Source organism: Pangasianodon hypophthalmus, chromosome 10, assembly GCF_027358585.1.
Source record: "Pangasianodon hypophthalmus isolate fPanHyp1 chromosome 10, fPanHyp1.pri, whole genome shotgun sequence".
Lineage (NCBI taxonomy): Eukaryota > Metazoa > Chordata > Actinopteri > Siluriformes > Pangasiidae > Pangasianodon > Pangasianodon hypophthalmus.
The window spans coordinates 17,075,154-17,098,289 of NC_069719.1; the positions used below are offsets into that span (position 1 = coordinate 17,075,154).

The 23,136-nt window shown below is 37.3% G+C and overlaps 1 protein-coding gene across 1 annotated transcript; it reads left to right on the forward strand.

Annotated features, from left to right (window-relative positions):
• The first annotated feature begins 11,565 nt into the window (after nt 1–11,565).
• Nucleotides 11,566–16,184, forward strand: crip1 (cysteine-rich protein 1). The gene is made up of 5 exons (XM_026933875.3): nt 11,566–11,724; nt 14,807–14,901; nt 15,108–15,165; nt 15,551–15,603; nt 15,792–16,184. Exons 1-4 carry the CDS (start codon nt 11,685–11,687, stop codon nt 15,589–15,591), a joined length of 234 nt encoding a protein of 77 aa, XP_026789676.1. The 5' UTR covers nt 11,566–11,684; the 3' UTR covers nt 15,592–15,603; nt 15,792–16,184.
• The last annotated feature ends 6,952 nt before the right edge of the window (nt 16,185–23,136 follow it).

Sequence of the window (23,136 nt, forward strand, 5' to 3'; positions counted from 1 at the left end):
CAATGCCACCACTCATTTTTGTGGTTCATGCATGTAAATGTAATGGGGAAGATGGCAAATTCGGTTTCAGTTCAGCATGGACAATTCGATTCAGGCCAAAATGCATTGATGTGTCCTAGTTTGTCTCTGTGAGTAACAACAATTTCAACCCATTTCTTCACTGGCTTTATTTAGTCTGGGACTCTGTACTACCTTAATTCTCAGTACTTCATTAATTCTCTCTCCAAATGCATCCATTTCCATCCATGCATCCAAATGCATTTCTCTCTCTGACACACACACACATACACAAACACACATTGATTGTCATGTCCAACGTTTGTCGATGGGAATGTTGGTTTTTAACTATATTCCATTTCGAGTCCTACCTAATCTAGGCTTGGAAATCAGTGTGGCTGTATCACAGACTGTTCTTTACACCCTAGTTACGGTTGTGATCATAAAGATTGTTACTGTGAAATTACATACTGGGTGAAAGACATATCTGTTTTGAATGACAGGATAATCCTGTAATTGTAACCTAGAGGCATGAGGTGATTATGCAGGTGCACAATTTGTTCACTGGACCATGTCCAACATTTACAGTCATAAAGTAAGGAATGACACTCAAATAATGCAACAGAATGCATCAATGCAGAAGGGTGTATATTGTAAAAAAGGTGTCAAAAAAGCTGAGGAAGTATAACAGCAACACTAGTCTAATCAAGTAGTAGTTACATTCAAAAAACACTATTAATTCTTCAGATTTTTATTAACATAAATGTATATGTAGTACAGCATCTGCACTGGCTGAACAAGTGTTAGAACTCCTGACACATAATGGAAGAGCATGTGAGGATTGCCTATCAGCTATGTAATGTTATTATAAAGTGCTATTTTTTTTCATAAAATGCTACTTCTGCCTGGACAGAAATACACTGTGCTCTAATCTAACATCTGCACTGCCATCACAGCAGAGCCCCAGGAGGAACAGTTCAAAATACATAGTTCAAAACACATGACAGCATTTCACTTCCTGTTTTCATTCTGCTTGTTTCTTGTTACCATAGCACAGGAAACAACCATAAGCAAATAATCACTGGTTGCCAGGAAACACGCTTGTCAAGCTGCTGTTTGCTAATTTTATGCTTTTGGGAGGAAAGTTAGCTATATGCCAAGAAGCACATAGATATATGTGCGGCAGACTGGGAAAACAGTTTCTGTTCTATTAAGTTCTGAAAACTCTGAAAAAAGGCTTTCTTGGACTGAAATATGTTTCACTTTTGCATATATTCTAAACCAGGAGTAAAGTTTTAGTCTTAAAATCTGGTTTCCCCCAAAAGTGAAATTGCAGAGTGCTGCATTTTACAGATTCCATTCCACTTGTACTGAAAGATACCAAAAATGCCTCCTTACCTAATGTGATCTTTGCAGGACAATAGCCAAGGCAATATAATACCTAAATAAATAAAAACATTTCCATGTTGTTTGGTGAAATATATTTATGGTTACTTACAATTTGTATGTTATAGACAGAAAACCCCAATTTAGGCCAAAACCTGATTTATCATCACTTTTGGCTGTTTGCTAGATTTCAGCCACAGCATTCAACAGGCTTCCACAGTCCTCCACACCTTATTTTGCATGAAGTATTTACATGGACACCATCCTTCCCACAATTCCCTAAAATACACAAATCACTTTCATGTAGAACAGAGAATGAAAATACACAGACTCAAATGAAGTGTAATAGACTGCATCAGTGAATCATGAAACACAATAAATGGAAACGTGAATTTATACAGGAATGCATAACAGAGATATGCAGAGAAATAAGAATTAATAAGTTAGTCGACATTTTGTGCTTGCATCAGGGTGTGAAAGTGGAGCACTTTCATAATACCAGGTTGTTAAACAACATACAGTATGTTGTAATTCTGAACATTGAGCACAATAGGTTTAGTAAGTGTGAAAGATAGAAGATTCAAAGCCTGACTTATAGAATGGTAAAGGCTATTTTACAACAGTCAGTGACATCACCAACAACCTCCACAGGGCAGGGGTGGAGGTATCACAATCACCGTTTGAAGAAAACCTCAAGAGCAGAAATATAGAGGCCATACCACAGGATGCAAACCACTCATCAGCAGTAAGAATCTGAAGGCCAGACTGGAATTCTCAAAGAAATACAGAGATGAGCCACAAAACCTCTGGAACCAAGATTGTGGAACCACCACTACCAAAGTGATGGAAATGCCAAAGTGTGGCGAAAAAAAGGATCTGCTCATGATCCAAAACATACGAGCTCATTAGTGAAGCACATTGGAGGTAGTGTCATGGCTTGGGCTTACATGGCTGCTTCTGGAATGGTCTCACTAATCTTTACCTCATGATGGTAGCAGCAGAATGAATTCAGAAGTCTAAAGAAAGCTCTTATGTGCCAATTTACACAGAAATGCATCCAATCTAATTGGGAGGAACTTCAACATGGAGCAAGACAATGACCCAAAACGCACTGCCAACACAGCAAATGACTTCATCAGGTGAAAAAAGGCCAAGTCAATCACCAGACCTTTACCCAACTGAGCATGCATTTCACCTCCTGAAGAGGAGACTGAAGGGAGAAAGCCCCCAAAACAAACAAAAACTGAAAGAAGCCGCAGTACAAGCCTGGAAAAGCAACACAAAAGAAGAATGCAACAGTTTGGTGATGTCAGTGGTTTGCCGGCTTGATGCAATTATTGCAAGCAAGGGATATGTAACCAAATACTAAGTGCTATTTACTTTAAGACTATCTGTTCCAATACTTTTGCTCACCTAGAAAATTGGGTGTTCTGCCACCAAAGGTGCCATGGTCTAAGATGTTTAACATATTTAGACGTAAATATCTAGAAATGAAAGCTGAAATGAAAATTCTGTTCTATCATCTCATGTTCATCTTTTGATCTCAAACCCAAATGTCTTCGGTGTATAGCAAAAACAACAGAATTGGCCTTGCCACTCCAATAGTTACAGAGGTGACTGTATGCTTTCTAAATAAGTGTCTTCTTGCAACTCTTGCTGAATTGTTTAAATTTAATTGTTTTTATTCCACATCTTGGTCTGTTCTGACATGAATGTTCTCTGAACCTTAAGCCAGCCCACAAGTTTATTTCAAACATTTTGTTTCATGGCCCATTTGTATTTGGAACTAAAGTACAGCAAAAAAAAAAAAAAAAAATGGAACATGCTGCAGGCCCTGAAGGACAGACTGGGAGCCTCTGTACTAACCTTAGCCTAGACTAAGACACATAGCTTCCTTTAAGTGCTTTGATATGCTTACTGCTCACCTATGACCTTACTTTTTATCATGTCTGAACAGGCCAAGTGTCACTGTTAAAGAATGTCAACAACAACATCATAGTCATGGTTACCATGGTCTTGTGTTTTTCTATATACGTGGTGTGTGTGTGTGTGGGTGCATATATGTACTGACTCATTTTCTCATTATCATTTTAGATTCATCTTTTTCATTTTTTCCAGTCCACAAAAAGTCTAGACTAGTCCAACTCAGACTATTCACTTCATACAAGCCTGTCTTGTTCCCAGCTCCACACCCCTGCCACCATACAGAAGTGATGCTTTTAGCCTGGAGAGTGTTAAGATGCCTTAATGTCTGATCAAAAGTGGCTGAGTCTTGCTTGTACTGTACTCTTTCGATCCTACTAGAGCATGATCCATAACCTGCTCCTACAAGCATCCGGCTCACGAAAACAGTCCTTCAACAAAAACACTCCATGCCAAACTTTAAGGCAGATAAATTACAGGAAATTAACAGATTCTAACTGTTCAGTTGAATGAAATACTGTACAAATTACCCGTTTCCACACATGAACAAAAACACTTACAAATTATGCATTCACAGACTTGGCTTAAATGGTGTCTCGTGCTGAGTTGAGGTAGAATTTGTGACTTATGTTTGAAATAGGATGGTAAATACACAATGGATTTGTTGTTCAAGTGGTCAAAGTCATGACTACACCGTTTCTAGACAACTGGGGGAACATGGAAGCAATGCATAAACTAGCTAATGACTAAAGCTTAAAATTTAGCTAGCTAGTAAATAAAGTGTGCTCATGCTGAATACAACACACAGCCTAAGATTCAGGACTCAGTTCAGTACAAATATTCCTTTTAACACACACACACACACACACACACACACACAAACATATATATATTTATATATTTAGGCCATGACAGAGCAATTCTGTTCTTCGCATATCCTAGCTTGTTAGGAAGTTGGGGTTAGAGTGCAGGGAAAGCCATAATAATAATGGCACCCCTGGACCAGAGAGGGTCAAGGGTCTTGCTCAAGGGCCCAACAGTGACATGGCAGCTTGGCAGTGCTGAGGCCTAAATCCTCAACCTTCAGATTGTTAACCCAGAGCCTAAACCACTGAGCCACCTCTGCCTGGCACCCTTCACCCCTGCACACACTCTGCTGTAGGTTGGCACCTCTTCAAGAATGAGGAGAGCCCTGCAGGTCCTGAGGTAAGACACTCCTGCTGAGGTTAAGGGGGACTGTGAGCATGGTAATAAGCAGAAAGATGAGAATATGAGAAAGGAAAAAAAAATCATTATAGAGCCACATGGTTTCCTGGATATACTATCAACAGTGAGAGGAAATTAAATTCAGTGGAAACATCCTTGAAGGTGAATATCCCAGCTCATAAAGCATGGAGGTGCACACACAGGGAGTAGGAACATAACTAGAAGGGAGGAAGGGAAAATTCAGACTTGAAGTGGTGATGAAACAGAAGCAGGTTTTTTTTCCCTTGAAGATGAACAGAGAAGTGAGGTCATGCATAACTTGGGTGGCATTACATGCAGATCTGGTTTTAAAGGCGCCATGAGGCAGTTGAGTCTGATTTATTTCATCTCTACCCAGATGAGAAATAACCGGTGAAACACATTCTCGGAGAGACTCAGTGTTTCCTCTGTCACTGGTGAATTTTGCTAATTAAAGTATGAACCAAAATATTATTCAACTACACAGATTAAAAAGCGACTTGTTTTATTTATGTGTTTATAAACATTTTAACATCATTCATATTTCACATAAGAGCTTTTGCATCAGCTGGACATATTACAAGAAGAATTATGGTTAAAAGAATTAAAAAAAAAACCCACACAATTTTCATGCAATCAACATGCCACAACAGTTAGATCAGTGTGTGTTCACATTATCTGTGTGTGTATGTGTGTGTGTGTGTGGGTACATACTTTACTGAGCATGAAAAGTGAATGGTTGACATGGTGTATTTGAGCAACACATGGGGTTGGTCTGAAGCTTTGTTATCTTTACTTGGACAAGTCAACAATGATGAGGAGTGGCCATTGGAGGTTTACAGACTAATGCAAAGTGACCACATCTACGCAAATCATGTAGTTTCAAAGCTAAGCTGTACAGAAAAGAAGGGAACTAGTTTTAGAGTGTCTTTGCCCTTTTGCATAACCAAAATAGAACATGATACTGTATATTGTTGTACAGGAACTTACATACTGTATTGGTTTTAGAACCTGTTGTTATACCTGCTCATTACTCTTTATTACTCATTTCCTACTGCATAACTTATAATTTATTTTCATGGATATAATCTTTAAATACTGTCCTGAGTTTATCAATTACACTGAGAGGCACACAGAGCTCTCACTATTCACGACATAAACAAAGGTGAATCTCACTGCAGATTCCAAGCACCAAATAGCTATTCAATGATTTATAAAAAGTACAAACAAACTTGTACAAAACATTCAGTGTCATTTTCTATTGTTCAGTAAAGCACCATTTCAACTGCTTGTATTCCTCAGACTGTCTCAAACTGTAATAATTTGGGAGTCGGTGATGTTAAGTTTCCAGAACCCAGAGAAATGCAATTTGTTTCCTGAACAGCACAGACCTGGCATAGCTGAAATGTTTAAAACAAAATGGACAGTGAAATGTCATCCAGTGTTAAGCTGAAATCAGAACAAGATCTGGGTAATGGAAAGTCATAAACTCTGTAGTTTGAGCAGCATGTGAGCACCAAATGTCAATAAACCCTAAATTTCAAATAAATTCCCAAATTTCCTAAGTACAAAGATTGCGACCAAAATTAGCCTCTTAATATTTAGCATTCCTGGGAGCACCTGCAGCATCCACCAACTAAATGATTAGATGCAATTATTCATAAACCTAACTTTGCCAATGAAGGCATCATAGTAAACCTCGGGGAAGATTTTGTCAAAAGTTATATGCACATCAAAGCTTAGATACTAACGTCATTCTCAGTGGATAGTGGATATTTTTTTGAATTCTTGAATTGGATTGGTTAGAAGGTGTTGATTCATTTTCTATCATTGTAGAATTAATTTGCTCTGACAGTAGTTTGGCCATAAGGCAAATCACAGGTTTATATTAATGTGTCCATTCTCAATTCAATTCAATTCAATTTTATTTCTATAACACTTTTAACAGTGGACATTGTCACAAAGTAGCTTTACAGAAAAATATAAATTTAGGATATAAATTTTAAATTTATGCATTTATAAATTTATCCCTAATGAGCAAACCAGAGGCGACGATGGCAAGAAAAATCTCCCTGAGACAGTTTGAGGAAGAAACCTTGAGAGGAACTACCAGACAACAGATTAACAGACGCAATCACAAATAAATGCCTTCTATAACCGTGTACTACATGGTCAAAAGTGCAATTGTGTAACCAGGAAATTCATCATAGTTTTCACTTGAAGTCTACTTTGTAGAAGTTATCAAACTGTCCAGTGATGGAGACTTGATTGCAAAACTGTTTGTGGCAATTGCAGTCCTAAAGCTATCATAGCAATTGCAGTCCAAAGCCATTTTCATGGTTTCTAAGTGGTACCATCCACAGTAATCTCATGTATCTTTAGCCTGTCCATATGGGGCTCTCCTCAGCAGCAGTGAGCGGTTTCCATTCTACTATGTTATCTACAGTAACAGCTACTTGTATGCTGGACACTCCACAGAAACAAAATTAAAAATTTAAGTTTTCTGTGAGGAGACATTTATTTAGCATTGTCAGTTATAACAGTCAGTGGTAAAGCTGTAACATTAAGTATTGCATTTTGTGCCTTATTAACTTCAAGTGAAAGAAAAAGGAGGGGCTGGTGAGGGAACAACTGTTTATAGTTATGTTAAACGTAACATGGAAAAAAATACAGCATGTCATTCTTCAACACATAACTATTATTGTTGCTGGCAAATGTTGTATAAAAGGAATAAAAGAATTTGGGATATGCTGTTATTTGAAAATAATCCACTTCAGGTTGGTAACTTTGTTATTTCCCTATATCAGCCCGCTTCCTTGTGTATTATTCCACTCCATGGTTAATATCTAAAATCTAAAATGTTTGGCATCCATCTCGGACCAAGCTACATATCTTTAAGTCTAAGGTTAAACCAGTAATTGCCTATATGTAGCAAAGGAAAAAGTGGATGACCAAACAGCTGTGGGAGAGACACCATCAAAGAGTTGGCCTTAAGTTGAACAGCATAGAGACAAAGCGGACAGTGACTACGTTTACATGCACAGCAATATTCCGATATTAAACAGAATTTGGCAATATTCCGATTGCCATATATATTGAGTCATGTATCTGACGTATATATGACTCAATATCTATATTGAGTCATGTATCTGACGCAATCTGATTGTCCAATTCAGATTACGACAATATTCTGATTCCCCAAATTCTGATTCCCACCCCTGGAATATTCCTGTGTTATTCGGAAATTTGTTGCATTTAAACACCTTATTCAGAAAATTCACTGAAAGGTGAAATATGTGCATACTCAGTCTGCAAGGAATTGTGGGTGCTAACAGATGCTTAGTTTAACAGATGCTTACCCTTTCCATTTCGAGGTGGTGTTGTCGGGCATTTTAGATGGAGAGAAGTGTTACAGTCCTAATTAAATTAGTGTGAATAAGTAGTAATAAAAGTAATAACTAACATACTCTCTAACCAGTGGCAATACCTTGAATCTCCCGAGAAATAACAGTAGGAAAGGAAACGCGCATGTGTAGATCGTCATACTTACAACAACCATGTATACAGGAATATTCCAATGGCTATACGCATAAAAACAACATATTCGGAATATGGTTCAACCCGAATACAGACCTCAAACAGAATTTGATGTGCAGGTAAACATAGTCAGTGTTTACTAATGCTCTATTCTCCACATGGGGCATTGGGCATAAGAAATATCCACTGAATCAACACACTATGATAAACATTTTACTATAACCTGCTTGCAAATCTTATGTTATAGTATAACAGACACAGCACATAAGAGAACATAATAAAGAAGACATTAACCACAAGGGCACCTTTGAAAAAAAAAAAAAAACACTCCAAAATTGCATAATACCATACTAACTTGTATGTCAAAACAGTACTTGAATAAATAGAGTTAACCCCTGTTTTTCACCTTTCCATCTCTGAAAAAAATGAAAGGTTTTGAGTCCAGGCCCTTTGAAGGCTCCCTCAATCTTGGGGCATTTGTTACAATGATAGTGCTGCTGTTCACCTCACTGTAACACTGATGGATATATAGGCAGCCATGCTACTTTAGACAACTGTCATGTTTTCATAGGCAATACAGGAATAGACAATATGCTCAAAGAAACACACTGCTGCCAGTTTATTACACAGTATATGAGACTGACATGATAGTACCCTGGCAGTGATTGTGGCGTTGGCATTGGTATGAGCGTATCAGGTGTAGCAGCATTGCTAGAATTTTTAAACACTGCCTACACTTAGTCACTACTTTTGAGACCCATTTGCCTTGCACCTTCTTCCATGCACAATGTGTGTGTTAAGCGTCCTCTAAGCCTTTATTAGTGGTTATTTCTGACCACAGAAATAACCACTAATATTTTTTTTAGAATATTTTTGGCTGGTGAACTGTTCACTCTCAACCCAGTAGTGACAGTGAGGTGTTTAAAAACTCTAGCAGCCCCGCACTCATACCAGTGCCATACACACTTCCATGTCAATCACCTAAACATTATCTTATCAGTGGTGGTCCCTTCTCATTGATGGACAGTGTAAATGGGTTAAGAAACTGTGCACAGTAACAGAAGGGCTACAGTAAGTAATTGTATACCTAAACTAAAATAAAGTAAAAGCTAAGGCTAAAGATAATAAACTAAATCTAATGTAAACTTCTCAGATTATTTCTCTCTGCTGAATGTAGGGTGAATTCAGGTAAATTGGGACAGTTAAACTTAGCAGCATTTATTTTCTGGCCTGATTAGTGAAAATCAAAACTTATGTTACTAAGCCCTTGCAGTGAACATGCTTGATAAAAGTGACTTCATGTGACATCATATAAGGAAGTGTGGTCAGGCTCATACCAGACGTTGACACCATACACATACGACATATGGACTGCCTCTTTTTCCATAAGTTTATAAAATTGCTATGACATATTTATAGTGCATGTACCTAAGATGTAGTACTGTAACAATATGAGCATAAAATCATGTAGATATGTTTATAATTGAATCATTTTCAAGACAGCATGGTGCAGGTTAATTGGGACAGTCTGAAAGTGGAGAAAGGAAAAGTGAAGAGTTGATACAATGAATGCATGAATGGATGCACGAAACACAGCTAAGGTTAAATGTTGCACTGTTGGAGTTTATGTGCATTAAATGGTGCTTTTGTGAAACAACCTAATAAGGGGAATGAGGTAGACTGGGAAATCTAGAATGCCTACTTAGTATGCAGAGTTTTTTACTCAGCGTACGTACTGTGTTCACATAAATTTAGAGATTGATGGTGACGTTTATGATTTAAACATCACCATCACCATGTTTTATTTATATGATAATTTTATAAATTATAAAATGTTACTTTTTACTGTGATTTTTAATTCATCTGTTCATGTTGAACTTTAGAAAAGTTTGATTGGTTATGAATTTGGAAAATAGTGAAGGTTTTCTAAAGCCTGTTATTGTTGTTATTGCTGTAAGTAAAAAAAAAGTTTCTTAGGCTAACATCATAATATGTAGTAAATTCATGTTCATAAAACATTAGAATATGTCGATGATGAATTTGGAGATTTTTTTCAAGGCCTGTTAGTATGTTGTTATTATGTTATAACATACAGTTCTGCTGTTTAAGCTTCTTCTTCTTCTTCTACTTATTATTATTATTATTATTATTATTATTATTATGAGACCCAAAATTTCTAAACGCTACTCCTCCTAGAGCTTTCAAGCTACACGCACCAAACTCTCCACAGACTGTCAGCCTGTTATGACTTTTCTAACTGATCGGAATTATGGTTTTCCCGTTATGGAAGCTCAAATTGGCCAAAATTCCCATTGACCTCTATTGAAAATATTGGACTGTTATAACTCCTAAACCTTTCAAGCTACTTCCACCAAACGCACAGTCCTTCAAGCTGTTCATTCTGATCATGTTATATTTTTTTCTAACTGATTGGATCTATGGTTTTCCTGTAGTGGACGATCAAATACCCCAAAAATTCCCATAGACTTACATTGACGGAATGTTCAGAGCTTGGCTCGGATTGTTCAAGATTTCAAAAACCAACTGTCCAAACTCACACACACCTGTGTGCACATGGCCTGAAGCCCCTCTTCCCTCCCTCTCAATGCCACACACTCTCTCCATCAATCTACCAGTAGCACACACACATTCTCTCTCCATATTTCTTTCTATCAATCTACATGTATCACTCTCTCACTCCTTCTGTCTTTATACTAATAACACTCTCTCTCTCTCCATCTATCTACTTGTCATTCTCTCACTCCATCTTACTTACTACTTGTCACTCTATTTGTCTGTCTGTCTTTCTGTCTGTCTGTCACCCTTTCTTTCTTTCTGTCTTTCAGCATCAAACTCTCTTCAAGCTAATGAGACAGTTTCAAACTTTCAGACTGGCTCTGTCAAGCCAACACCTAAGTCTGTCATGACGAGCTTTCCTGTCTAGTTGAAATTTGATTTACTGATGCTAGGAATAAACCAATAAAAATATGTATAAAAATATAAATAAAAATGTCCCAATTTATAAACATGTCATTATTAATGGTTGTCAGCCAGTCTGGAAAAAAGGGTAAGCAATGCTTCTGTAGAATACAGAATGTGACATAAACATAAACATCCTTCACAGTCAACATCTTGAGGATTACAGAAATGTATCATGTGCTGGGGAATTTTATGTTATTTATGGAAAGAAAGCTTAGACATTCTGGAAATTTAAAACTATTCCAATATATCTGAATTCACCATACTGTTTTGATGAGGAAGTGGGCAATAACTTCAAATTATTGTGACATAACTTACCGTTTTTCTCCCTCAAACACACAATAACCTCAAATTATTGTGACAGAACTTACCGTTTTTCTCTCTCAAACACACAATAACCTCAAATTATTGTGACAGAACTTACCGTTTCTCTCTCTCTCTCTCTCACACACACACACACACACACACACACACACACACACACACACTGGAGCCTCCCCTTCACGCAGTATAAAAGCGCGCTTGCAGCTGAAGGCGAGGTCAGTGCAGGTGGAGGGTTAATCGCCGCTGCTGCTGCGCAAATCTTTCCGCCCGGAGCTATTTCATTCTAGCAAGGAAACAATACTGCAACTGCCAACATGCCTAAATGCCCCAAGTGCAGCAAGGAAGTGTACTTTGGTAAGGAACCATGTTTCTACTTGTTTTTATGAAAGGAGAACGCAAAAATGAATACGTTAAACGAAAATGTTCAAGCTTTAACGTGTGCATTGCGCAAATAGGGCGCGTCAAGGAAGCGCGCAAATATATCACATGTGCTCTATTTGAACTCATTTCCTGTGTAGTGAGCAATATATCCGGAATAATGTTGTTAGGTAGTGCTACCTTTTTATTTGAATTTATGCTACAGTTGAGTTCGAGGGAAATTGAAGAAAGTGAAGATTACTCATTATTATTATTATTATTATTATTATTATTATTATTATTATTATTATAAGTACCTCAGTCAAAACTACCCAATACTAGTCCTAACAAGCTTTGTTTTTTTTATTCTAAGAAGCTGAAAATCTCTGACATAATCCTTATTTATTGCCTAAAAGTAATCTGAAAGATAAAAGTTTAGAAACTGCCTGCAGGATGATCCTGAGTGGATCACAGGGGAATTAGATATGATGTGAGGTGCTCTGTTTCATGTACTACACCCTGGAGCATTTTTCTTAGACAGGTGTCAGGAGGGTTCTGCCTGAGGCATGTAAATTCACTGAATCTACAATACAAAGCACTATCTCTCTGTTTGTAATGTCTGGACTCCAGCACTGTGCCAACAGTAGGATGAACTGATCCTCCATTCTTTTTTTTTTCTTTTCCCTTCCCCATAGATGAACTGCCCACCTTCTGCCAAAGAAAACACCCTGGTTCATTCACTAACTGCTTTCCTTGTCAGGGTTGCAATCAATCCTTATTGTTTCTATAAACAAAAGTAGCTTTTTCTGTCTTCTTGGTGGTCTGTCAAAAGTTTATAGGTCATATTATTTATGTAGGTTTGAATGAATTGGTAGGGAAGACATTCAATAATATGATTAAATACTCGTCGGTGGTTGAAGCCAGAAAGATTCTAAAGAAATCCCTAAAACAGCAATAAACTGTTTGTAGGTTTCAAAGCATGAGATTCAAAGTGCACTATCGCAAGACTGCTGTGTTTACAATAGTATATACTGCTACAGCTGTTCTGGTGATTTCTATTAAGCTGTGTAAGTGTTTTCGACTAGTTATATCCTCCTTATTCAGTAAAATGAAGTAACATCCAGTGTGTTAATATCTGTTTACCTTCTCATTCTTTACACCACTAATGTTCAGATGGAAACAATCTCTCTGTCGCTGCTTCGCTGATGGAGGCTTAATCTTATCATCATCCAGAAACAGAGAAAAATAATAAAATCCGCCCTTAGAGGAATTCAAAAGCCCTCTGCCTTCCTCCCTCAGCTACAGCAGCAGTGTAGGAGGAGTCCTTTACGAGAGAGCAGAACAATCCCCATAGTGTCGGGAGATTTACCAGTAATCACCATGGAATTCTATGCTTATGCACTATTTCTCATTATAGATTTGTGACAAAAACACACACACCACAGGAGAAGGTTAGAGCCATATTTAGTCTAATAGGGTTAAATAACGGTTATCTCAGTGCATACAGGTTTTTTTTAGTGTGAAACGTTTATCTACTTTTGCACTTCCTTTGAAGGGTTTTCACTGAACACTGAAAAAAGAAGTGAGACTCATTGCAAACCAAGTCAGAGATCCTAACAAAACAATGTTTACGCTATAAACCAGGGTTTTTAGGAAAGGAAATGTTCAGATGAAAAACAACAACTAGAGTAATTTCCATTCACTGCTGTCATTTCCCTTCCTGTCATCCTCTGTCACTTTTTCTCAGTAGAAGGATTTTTCCGTGGTTTTGTGTGTGTGTGTGCGTGTGCGCACGAATGCGCACGCTTTGGATGAGCTCTCCTGCTCCTTGGTGTGCGTCACTGGGAGTAACCAGGACTATGATATACAGAACAGATCATCTGCAAAGTTCATCACACTCAGTAAACTGATGAGGACATCATGGCAAAAATACAAGGCACACACACATACGCACCCACACTCAGTTTTGTATAAACTTGGCACACAGTATCAGGGACATCAGGGAGTGACCATCAATTCTCAGGGTACGGACTGTATATATAGTCTATAACAGGGTTTCTCAAATGTTTTACAGTTAACTGTTAAAAAAAAAAGAAAAAAAAAAGAGGAACCCCTCAGTACAGATTTATTTTATAAACAAAAAATAATTAAGCATATTATTTAAATGTGTATAATTTGCTATTTTGGCTATTTATTAGAGAATTTTTCATTTCTGAACTTTCCAGACCAAGCCTTTCAGGACTTTAATACACCACCTTCCACGCCAAGCCTTCATTTTATACAGGCCATATTGTTTGTTCAAATATTAAACTTTATGATATCCTAAACTCAGGTTTATTTTGGGAAATAACCTCTACAGCTATGCAATCTATATGCAATCTCTACAGCTATGCAATCTATTATTATGCAAATATTATCCTTCAGGTCACTTCAACCAGGCATGATGTGCCTAATAGCAATTAATACTTTTGTAATGTTTCACTTTAATTTTACATTTTCGTTACATTTTGTAGGTTGCTTTATGTGTGCTGCACTTTATGTACAAAGCCTTTGACAGCTTTTCTCTTCTTTTTTCATGGGAACATCTCCACGGTGTTGCAAGCATTTGGCCTCTATGCAATGCAGACCCTTCGTGAAAAAATCCTTTAACACGAAAACATGTGCAGACATCAATAATAGTAATAAATCTCATGATGCGTGCCTTTCTGTCCTTGCCTTGTTTTATGATATCATCATGGGAGTTGTTTTCATGTCTTTTATGCACTGCCCCACAGATAAAGCCTAGTTTATTGGCCTTTGCAAGGGAGGAGTTGGGAATTCACCAGAGATCATACTTTTGTGCAGAAACATATTGACCTAATGTCTTCCTTACCATAACTTAGAGACAACTGAGAGGGGAAAAAATACATTATTGAGCAGAGCTGATTTTATTAGACTTGACTTTCAACCATTCTAGAAGAATAGTCTCAAGGATCTGAGGAATATTCAAATAGAGATCTATTTATAGTATCAGGATGAAAAAAACTCACAATGTTAACCATATCTTAGAATTACAATAGTGCTTGTCTCTATTTTTCAGCCGAGAGAGTGTCATCTCTGGGTAAGGACTGGCACAGACCCTGTCTGAAATGTGAGAAATGCAATAAAACCCTGTCTGCAGGCTCCCATGCAGAGGTAAGAACCACATCACCAGCAAATCATTACATAAAAGTAACTTGATGCTGTTGACTCTACGGGCTGTTGATTTTGGCATCACACTGCAGTCAAAACAATGTCTGGAGCTACAGTAGCATCACATTTGTCTTGGGGAAGGGTGCACAAATGGGCTTTGCTCCATATCCATTTATAGGCTATAAATTGAATTATGTTTTCCTTCTCAGCATGAGGGAAAGCCGTACTGTAACAAACCATGTTACTCTGCACTCTTCGGACCCAAAGGTGAGTGAATATTCATTGTTGCATTACCAAAAAAAGGAGGTTGATTATCAACTAAGAATATGCAATAAAATTGTTTAGTAGATATGGTGTCCTCCCACTAAATCTTTATCTGCATTTAATTGAGCTCAGAGAGCTAATCCTTCAAGGCTTCTTATCAAGCTGTTATCTTGTGCCATCTCACATCATTCGCCACTTGAAGAAATAAGCTTGAAAAAAACCTTAGAAAAAAACCTTGCTATAGGCAAGCTGTCAGTATTTCCTCACTCAGCTGTCAGTATTTCCTCACTCAGCTGTCAATGTTTCCTCACTAAGCTGAACCATTTGCCAGTATGCTATACATTAATGGGTCTCTCTCCTTCTGTCTTTCTCGTTTTTTCTCTCTCAGGGTTTGGACGTGGAGGCACCGAGAGCCACACATTCAATTAAATCCAGACTCAGGTGAGGGCTTTAGCTGAGTATTTTTAGAAGTGAATTCCTTTTAATTATGTAGTTTAAGACATAAAGAAAATAAAAATAAACAGTTTTATAGTCTTATATAGTTCTTATCAGTTGCTCTTTTAAGTGCACACCTTGTCAATGTCCATTGATAATGTGGTGTTTATTCTGGCTATCATTTTTATTTACAGGTTTCCTCCCTCTACAAACCAGCAGGGGAAACTAGGACACCATGCTGCAAGCCTTTTTATCTATATATAGCTCAACCAAAGAAGAAAGTGACCAAATCATGGCCCTCTGGCTATGGACATACTATTTTTTGTTATGAGCAATGAGGGATGATTTCTGAGATCTAGATTAAGCCTGAATTTAGGCTAAAATGTTTTTTCACGGATTAATCTCCATCATTATATTTTAGTTCAAAACCAGCCTTAATGCAGTGTCAGAAATTAAGCCCAGTAGGTTTTAGTTTGGAGAATGTAATGTAGTTTGATATACATAAAACCATGGAATGATGTTTGGGATAGTTCTGAAGCACTATACAAAATCATTTTTGTAATTAAACATTGAGTTGTAAACATTCACGTGAAGAAGTGTGTCACTTTCTCATGCAAACTTTCAGTTTTACCTTCCCACATACATTTCTGTTCTTTGACTTTTTTGTTTATGAGTGTTTTGCCCATCAGAAGAGAGCAGAGCACAGTGTTGCCACTTAAACTACTGCACGTCTAGAAGTCCTGAAACCTACCCAGGAAATTAGTGCCTACAAACTGCATTACAGTCTTCAATCTTTAGAAGTATATATGCTCCCAAGAGCTCTTAGAAGGCAGTGTTAATTTCGAATTAATGTCCTACATTTAAGCAGTCATTTCCTCTAAAATAAATCACTCGGTTGCACCAAATGAAACCAAATGACTGAATGGTATTTAAGCTTTTGATGCTATTAAGTACTAACATTGCTGCTAGAATATCCTTATAAGGTAGCATTCCTTCACTTCGCCTACATATGGAATGCTCAAATCTGGAACGTTCCCACACTCACTTTGAGAACATTGACTCAATAGAGGAGTCTTAAAGTGAGTCTCGGTCTTCTCAGCAGTCCCAGAATTGACCAGACTTAGCCAGCCACTCCCATCTCTCTTCAACTGCCCTTCCTAGTGTACACATACAGCACCAACTTCAGCCTGCCATCAGAGGGTGGGCATTGCCATGGTAACAAACCCAAACAAGACCCAACACATGCCCTGCCAACACCCTCTCTCTTTCACATGCCTTTGCCCTCTAAACAAAGACCTTTTATCTCATTCTGAGAGCCTGTCCATAGAGAGCCAGAGAGATTAAAAAAGAAAAAAAAAGACATCTGTCTTGGCTCTAACAGCGTTATAGATGTCTGATTTTTTTTCAGGTTAATATGTAAGAAGTTGACCATGTGGATAGAGTAATCAATATGATCTTTTTTTTGTCTCCACCCTCCCAGTCTTATCAGTTCATACAGGAAGGACATGCTTATCATAGAATTTGACTCAGTAATGAAATCTCACATTACAGTAAACAGAATCCTGAAACTGACCAGTACACCACTTACCCAGTGCTTCTGTTTAAGCTGAACATGAAAATAGCCTGACACATCTAAATCTTTCACTTATAAATGACCTTTTGCACATCTTTATTCACTGAATTCACTCAGGTCTGATTTCAGCAGGGTTGCAGTAGCAAAATACTTCCCCTTTATTATTTTTTTATGCAAGGATATTGCTCAATCATTAAAAGAGCAAAAGCATACTGTAAAACCTTTTTTGGGGGGGCGTGTCTGCTACTTTCCCCCAAAGACCTAGTGAATAGTTTAATGGGTTTACCAGTATCGAAACGTCAAAGTACACTACTTTCATGGAAGCAAGTATGTTTTAACTTGTTAATGTAGTTTCCAGCTGTGATTTTTAACATCTTCATGTACTTCATTCTATTCTGACAAATGATGTGAAGTGGACCTTTTAAAAACATTTAGCCATTTGTGGTTTTCTGCAAGGCAATGATGAACACTGAACATACTGTAGATATTAGACAAACTTGAACTGTACACCAAAATCCCCAGTTAAGTCTTATAGTTAAGTCTTATAGCGTTCCTTTACACCCTGTGACTAAAAACTGTTGTTTTTTTAAAAGATGGGTTTTTTTCATCACTGGGGAATTTACTGCATGTTGCTTTGACTTCTTGACAATTTATATGTAATTACACATAAATTAATCGGTATTAACTCCACTGCGACCCGATAGTGTCTGACTGGTTTCTCTTTGTTCTTTGATATTCTACCTCATTTCAAGTCATTTTAGTAAACGTGTCTACCAAATGAATAGATGTAAATGTGAATGATTCTATGCTGACACTGAAATACAGCTCCTCTATAGCTATCACTAAAACACATGCTGTGAAGAAAAAAAGCCCATGTGGCTGATAGCTAATGCAGGCTAGTAATGTTAGATATGTTAGACCTATGTAAGACCAGCTAACTAATTAGCCAAACAAAACAACTACACATATTTAATGGGTTTTTACCAATGTGCCGTTGTGTCACATTGGAGTAGCTCAAAAAAGTGCACTTTTAATCCAACCAGATAGCTGCAAACATCTCAAATTACACACTGGAATCCGGTATGTAACTACTTGGCTGTTCTCCTTTCATATTTTCTTACCATTGCACTGCGCATGTGCATGACCTTAACGAGAGCTGTGGACAGAGGTCTTGAATTGAACTACTTCATAGAATAAGCCAGGATAAAGACATTATCAATCTGGAAAATGTGCTTTTTGTGGCTTGTACTGTTTTACAAACTGAAAAAAAAATTTCATGAATAGCAAACTTTTTTTTTATTTGCAATATTGGTCAAGTTACTTTAAACGCTCTTAGAAAATAATTTGAATTTTAGCTGAATACAAAAGTCTCTGATACAGTATAAAGATGCTGATGTCCAAAAGCCATACTGACGTCCTTGTAACTATAAAAATCCTAAATGTCTGTCTACTGTTCCAAAATATGTTCTCCACTCAACCTTTATACAGACCTTATTTATATATGCTAACAGTTTGGCTAACAGTTTCAGGTATAAATTGTTAAGTGTGAAATCCAGTAATGTGTACAGTATTAAACTCTTACCAAGGCATAAGCTACACTATGAAGCATTGCCCATTTTCTTAATAAATCATACAAAAGTGTTAATTCAGCAGGACGACTGAAACAATGTTCTATTCATAGCTTGTAAGAGAGGGAGTTACTGTAAAATCTGGTCTCCATTTCTCTAATTGACTGAGCATGGAAGGCTCCCATTTCTGTCATCCCTCTCTCCAACCCAGCCTCTCCTTCACTCCACAGTAATGATGGAGAGGAACTGGAAGCAATTACGCTTGTTGGAAGGATTGGCTTACAGTGTAGCACTTCTCTGCAAATGCTCTATAGGAAGCTAATGAGGGCAGAGTGAGAAGAAGGACAAACACTGCGCATTTGAAAGATCACCACATTTCTGCCTCTAGTGTATGGATTTGGGCTTCCTTAAAGAAACTCTAAGCCTTCTGGGATGATGAAACTCCTAAACAGCTCCACAGCTCTTGGCTGATGTTGCAGCGGTGCTACAGTTCTCCAGGCCAGCTCCCGCTGTCCATTATTTACAGGCCTAATGAGAGTTGTAAAATTAACAATGCAAACAGGAGATGTCAGATCGGCCTGGCACAAGATTACTGTTATTTCTGCACAAGCTGTAAATGCAAGCAAGAGAAGAACTGTGAGTTGTGGTCCAGCTGATCCAGCTGTTTTGTTTCTTCTGTAAGGAGCATAGTTTCAGTCAAAATGATTTGGCTGATAAAATAAAATACATACAAACTGAGAAGCAATTGTATATACTGCTTCCTATTTCACTCTACATAGCCTTTTGAAGTTTTCCCTGAAGGTATGTAAGCTCTAGGCTGTTAGGGTGTTTACATGCCTATAATCAGATAAAAGTCAGCAAATGGTCAAGTGTACTTCAACAGTCACCACAAGGTCAGTTGAATAGAACAAGGTTAATTTATCTTCTGATGTCTGTGATCCATTGCATCACTTCAGATGAAATTCCACCAGTCTAAACATAATTATAGAGGCGGTTTTGTTTCAAATTTGAGAGGATGAAAGACATTATGAGAACTTTCTTTTCACCAGTTCCCTCACTGCTTGAAAACTGACCGTCCACTGATTAATAAATTTTAAATCCTGCAAGTTTTCTATATGGCCTTATAGAATGACACCTGAGTTACATTGTGCAGACCCTGCATTATACACATTTGTCAAATAGATCTTTCTATAAAATAGCTCCTTAGATCTTTCATTGTTTCCATGTGTCATTTTTTTGTCCGATATTCTTTATCTGTTTGTCCAAGGTTAAGCCTGAATGGAGTGCGTGTGTGTGTCTGTGACTATATATATTCACCAGGCACTCATTTGTCTTTCCCTGAATCCAGATTGCTTACTCTGGCATGTGTTTCAGAACAGTTCCTGTCCCTGCTCCAGCCTGGATCTGTGCTCTACACCATAGCAACATCCTACACATCTCTCAACATTTCTCATTGTGCCTTCAGATCACAGCCTCTCTGGAAAACCTTTGAGATTATGCCCAGGCCATAAGTGATTTATAATGCCAATAATAGCTTCCTATTGAGTAAAAACACATTGATCCCAGTACTGCCAGGATTTTCTGAACCAAGTGTACCAAATATGTAATAAATACTACAAACACATACTAAACCAGCTAAACGCATAAAAAAAAAACAGATGCAAAATGAAGCACAGCCTTACTATTCAAACCAAGAAGCGTGATATTATATGTGACTTTATAGAGGTTTGCAGTTGTACTGCATTATGACTACAGTGTCTAAAAAAAAACAGACATAACCATTCAAAAATGTTGTAACTCATCTCAGGCAACAATATCTCATTTTTTCTGACTTTGGGCCTCTTTTATCAAGCTGGGTACAAAACATTTATTTGTAAATTGTGTGCAAGGCATTTACATGAGAAATGTAGTATTACTAAAATCCAGTTAGTTTGGAGCAATGATCATATCCTACAAGAGCTCTTGAGATGATATCCTACAAGAGCTCTTGAACTGATAGGCTTCAAAATATATAATTGGTGCAAGTTACTGCAAATTTGTATACAGATTACATTGAGAAGATTAAAGATTACACACAAATTGAATAAAAGATTTTGTGAAACTGTCAATTTTTATATTAATGACTTGAAAGAAAGCAATCAAAAACAAATCCATGGTTTTAAGATACATCCTAGGATGTGCTTGGTAATTTACAGGTGATTGGCATTTATCAATATGCAACAGTTAGCTCTGATCCGCTAATTTGATTGGTTGAGTAGCGTTCCAAAAGTGCCTAAATTTCCTATAACCACCCCGGGACGTTTCACTGTGTGTATCACTCCACTCGTCTGTGTTCAATTTCCTAGTGGAATTGAAACGGTTATTACAGTAGTGTCCGTGACATCATCAGTGGACATGGCAAATGATACTTTTCAGGAATATAACTGTTGACTTAAAATATGAAAGCTCGTCAGATGAAGATGAAAAGGAAGAAGGGACACCACTTTTACAGGGATGTACAAATCAAAGTGAGCTAGCTTGCCAGCTAGCCGATGTGCTATAAAATGAGTGTAGCTTCTTCGAGTTCTATTTCTGCTATCAGAGTAAAAATAAACATTCGGCCATATTGTGTCCGAAATGTCACTGACTTGATATTGCACAAACAAGAGTGAGGTTATACTGAATATCAGCACGGCTGTAATTAGCTACAGCACTCACCCCGTGACTTCATGTCTGAGGCCAAATCACAGCCATGCCGATATTCAGTATAATAGCACTCTTGCTTGGGCAATATTGCTTAAATATACACACGCAAGTACAAAGAAAATCAGCATTACAAAACTTTTGTAAATCTCCCAGGAATTTTTAGTTCAGTTTGGACTATGAAAACATTACACACAACTTCAATAAAAGATTGATTAATGAGGCCCAATGACTGCGTTTTCCTCTTAAATGAAAAACAGGTTGCATTTTCTAGCATACAGTCAACAAATACACAAAATGTGGTTAACTTTAAGGACATTATAATTTAAGGACATTAAGCACATTCTAACAATTTACTTAAATGTATTTTTTTAAGTAATAATTTATTTTCAATCTATAATTTGGGCAACAGGGTTGTACTTTCAAAGGACCTCATCAGTCAGTAACAAATCATGATGGTCTTCATGGTGTTCCATGGTACTTCTAATGTTTTAGAAATTCTTTTGTATCCCTCTCCTGATCGACACCTTGTGACAATGAGATCTTGTACATGCTTTGTAAGCTCTTTGCAGACCCTGGCTTCAACCAAACCAAAAAGATGTCAATAAAATCATACACAAACAGCTGATCTTTATTGTTGGCAGGAGTATGATAATTACTTTTGGACATACAGTAAGTTTGAATGTGATTGGTTCATTCTGAGCACAGTCACATGCCTCATTATAAAAGGGTGTGCACACATGCAACCAAATTATTGTAAGTATATTTCTTCTGCTTTTTTTCCCCTAAAACAATTCTGTTTGTTTTTCACTTGAATCTTTTGGTTGCTATATCACATTAAAGGTGGAAAAACGTGCATTATTAACAGGGGTGTGTAGAATTGTTATATCCACTATATTAATAAATAACAAAAGCAAAAGTGTCTGAATACTTATTTCTTCTTGCTGTATGTATCTGAAGTATGCACATACAGTAGGTTGATGTGAAGGACATTTTACCTCTGTTTAAAATGACTTTTACCTTGCATACCTTTAGAGTTTTTGTAACATTAAGGGGACACAAATGGCAGCCCAATCATGCAATCATCCAGAAACACTTTAAAGTTACAGCACTATCATAGTCTCTCTCTCACCACTACACTCTACTGGGGTTAGTTTGCAATAGACGACTGACTCCATCTAGTGATTTCTAGAGGAAAGCAAGAATTACCTGATGCATAAAGGATAAAAAAAAACATATTTAGATATTTGTCATTGTGATGGTATTCTTTGTACGATTTCCTAGTTTGGTTCTTTCAGTATGTAATGGGCCATGAATAATGTTTGCTTCAAAAAAACAGATAATTATAATACAAGTCCTTAGAGAAAACTGAGAGTGTTTGTCCTTACTTTGTGCCTCAAAGGTAGTTGATTTTTGGAGGTCTCAGTCAGGTTTTTCTCACTCTCTGCCAGTGACTCCATCAAAACCCTGACCTCAGATACACCATCACAGTGAAACTTTTTAAAGTTTCGGTGGAAGTGCAGGGGAATTCCACAAAATCATATTTTCATAACTGCCTCAACTGCCGGTCCCAATGCTGGGAGTGGTTATTTTGTGCATTCACTCATTTTAGATTATAAACAGGCCTAATCTGGGTATCATAATGCTATATTTAGGATATGTTTGCAAACTACCTGCATCTGACATAAAGTAAAGTAATAACGTAAAGCACTGTAA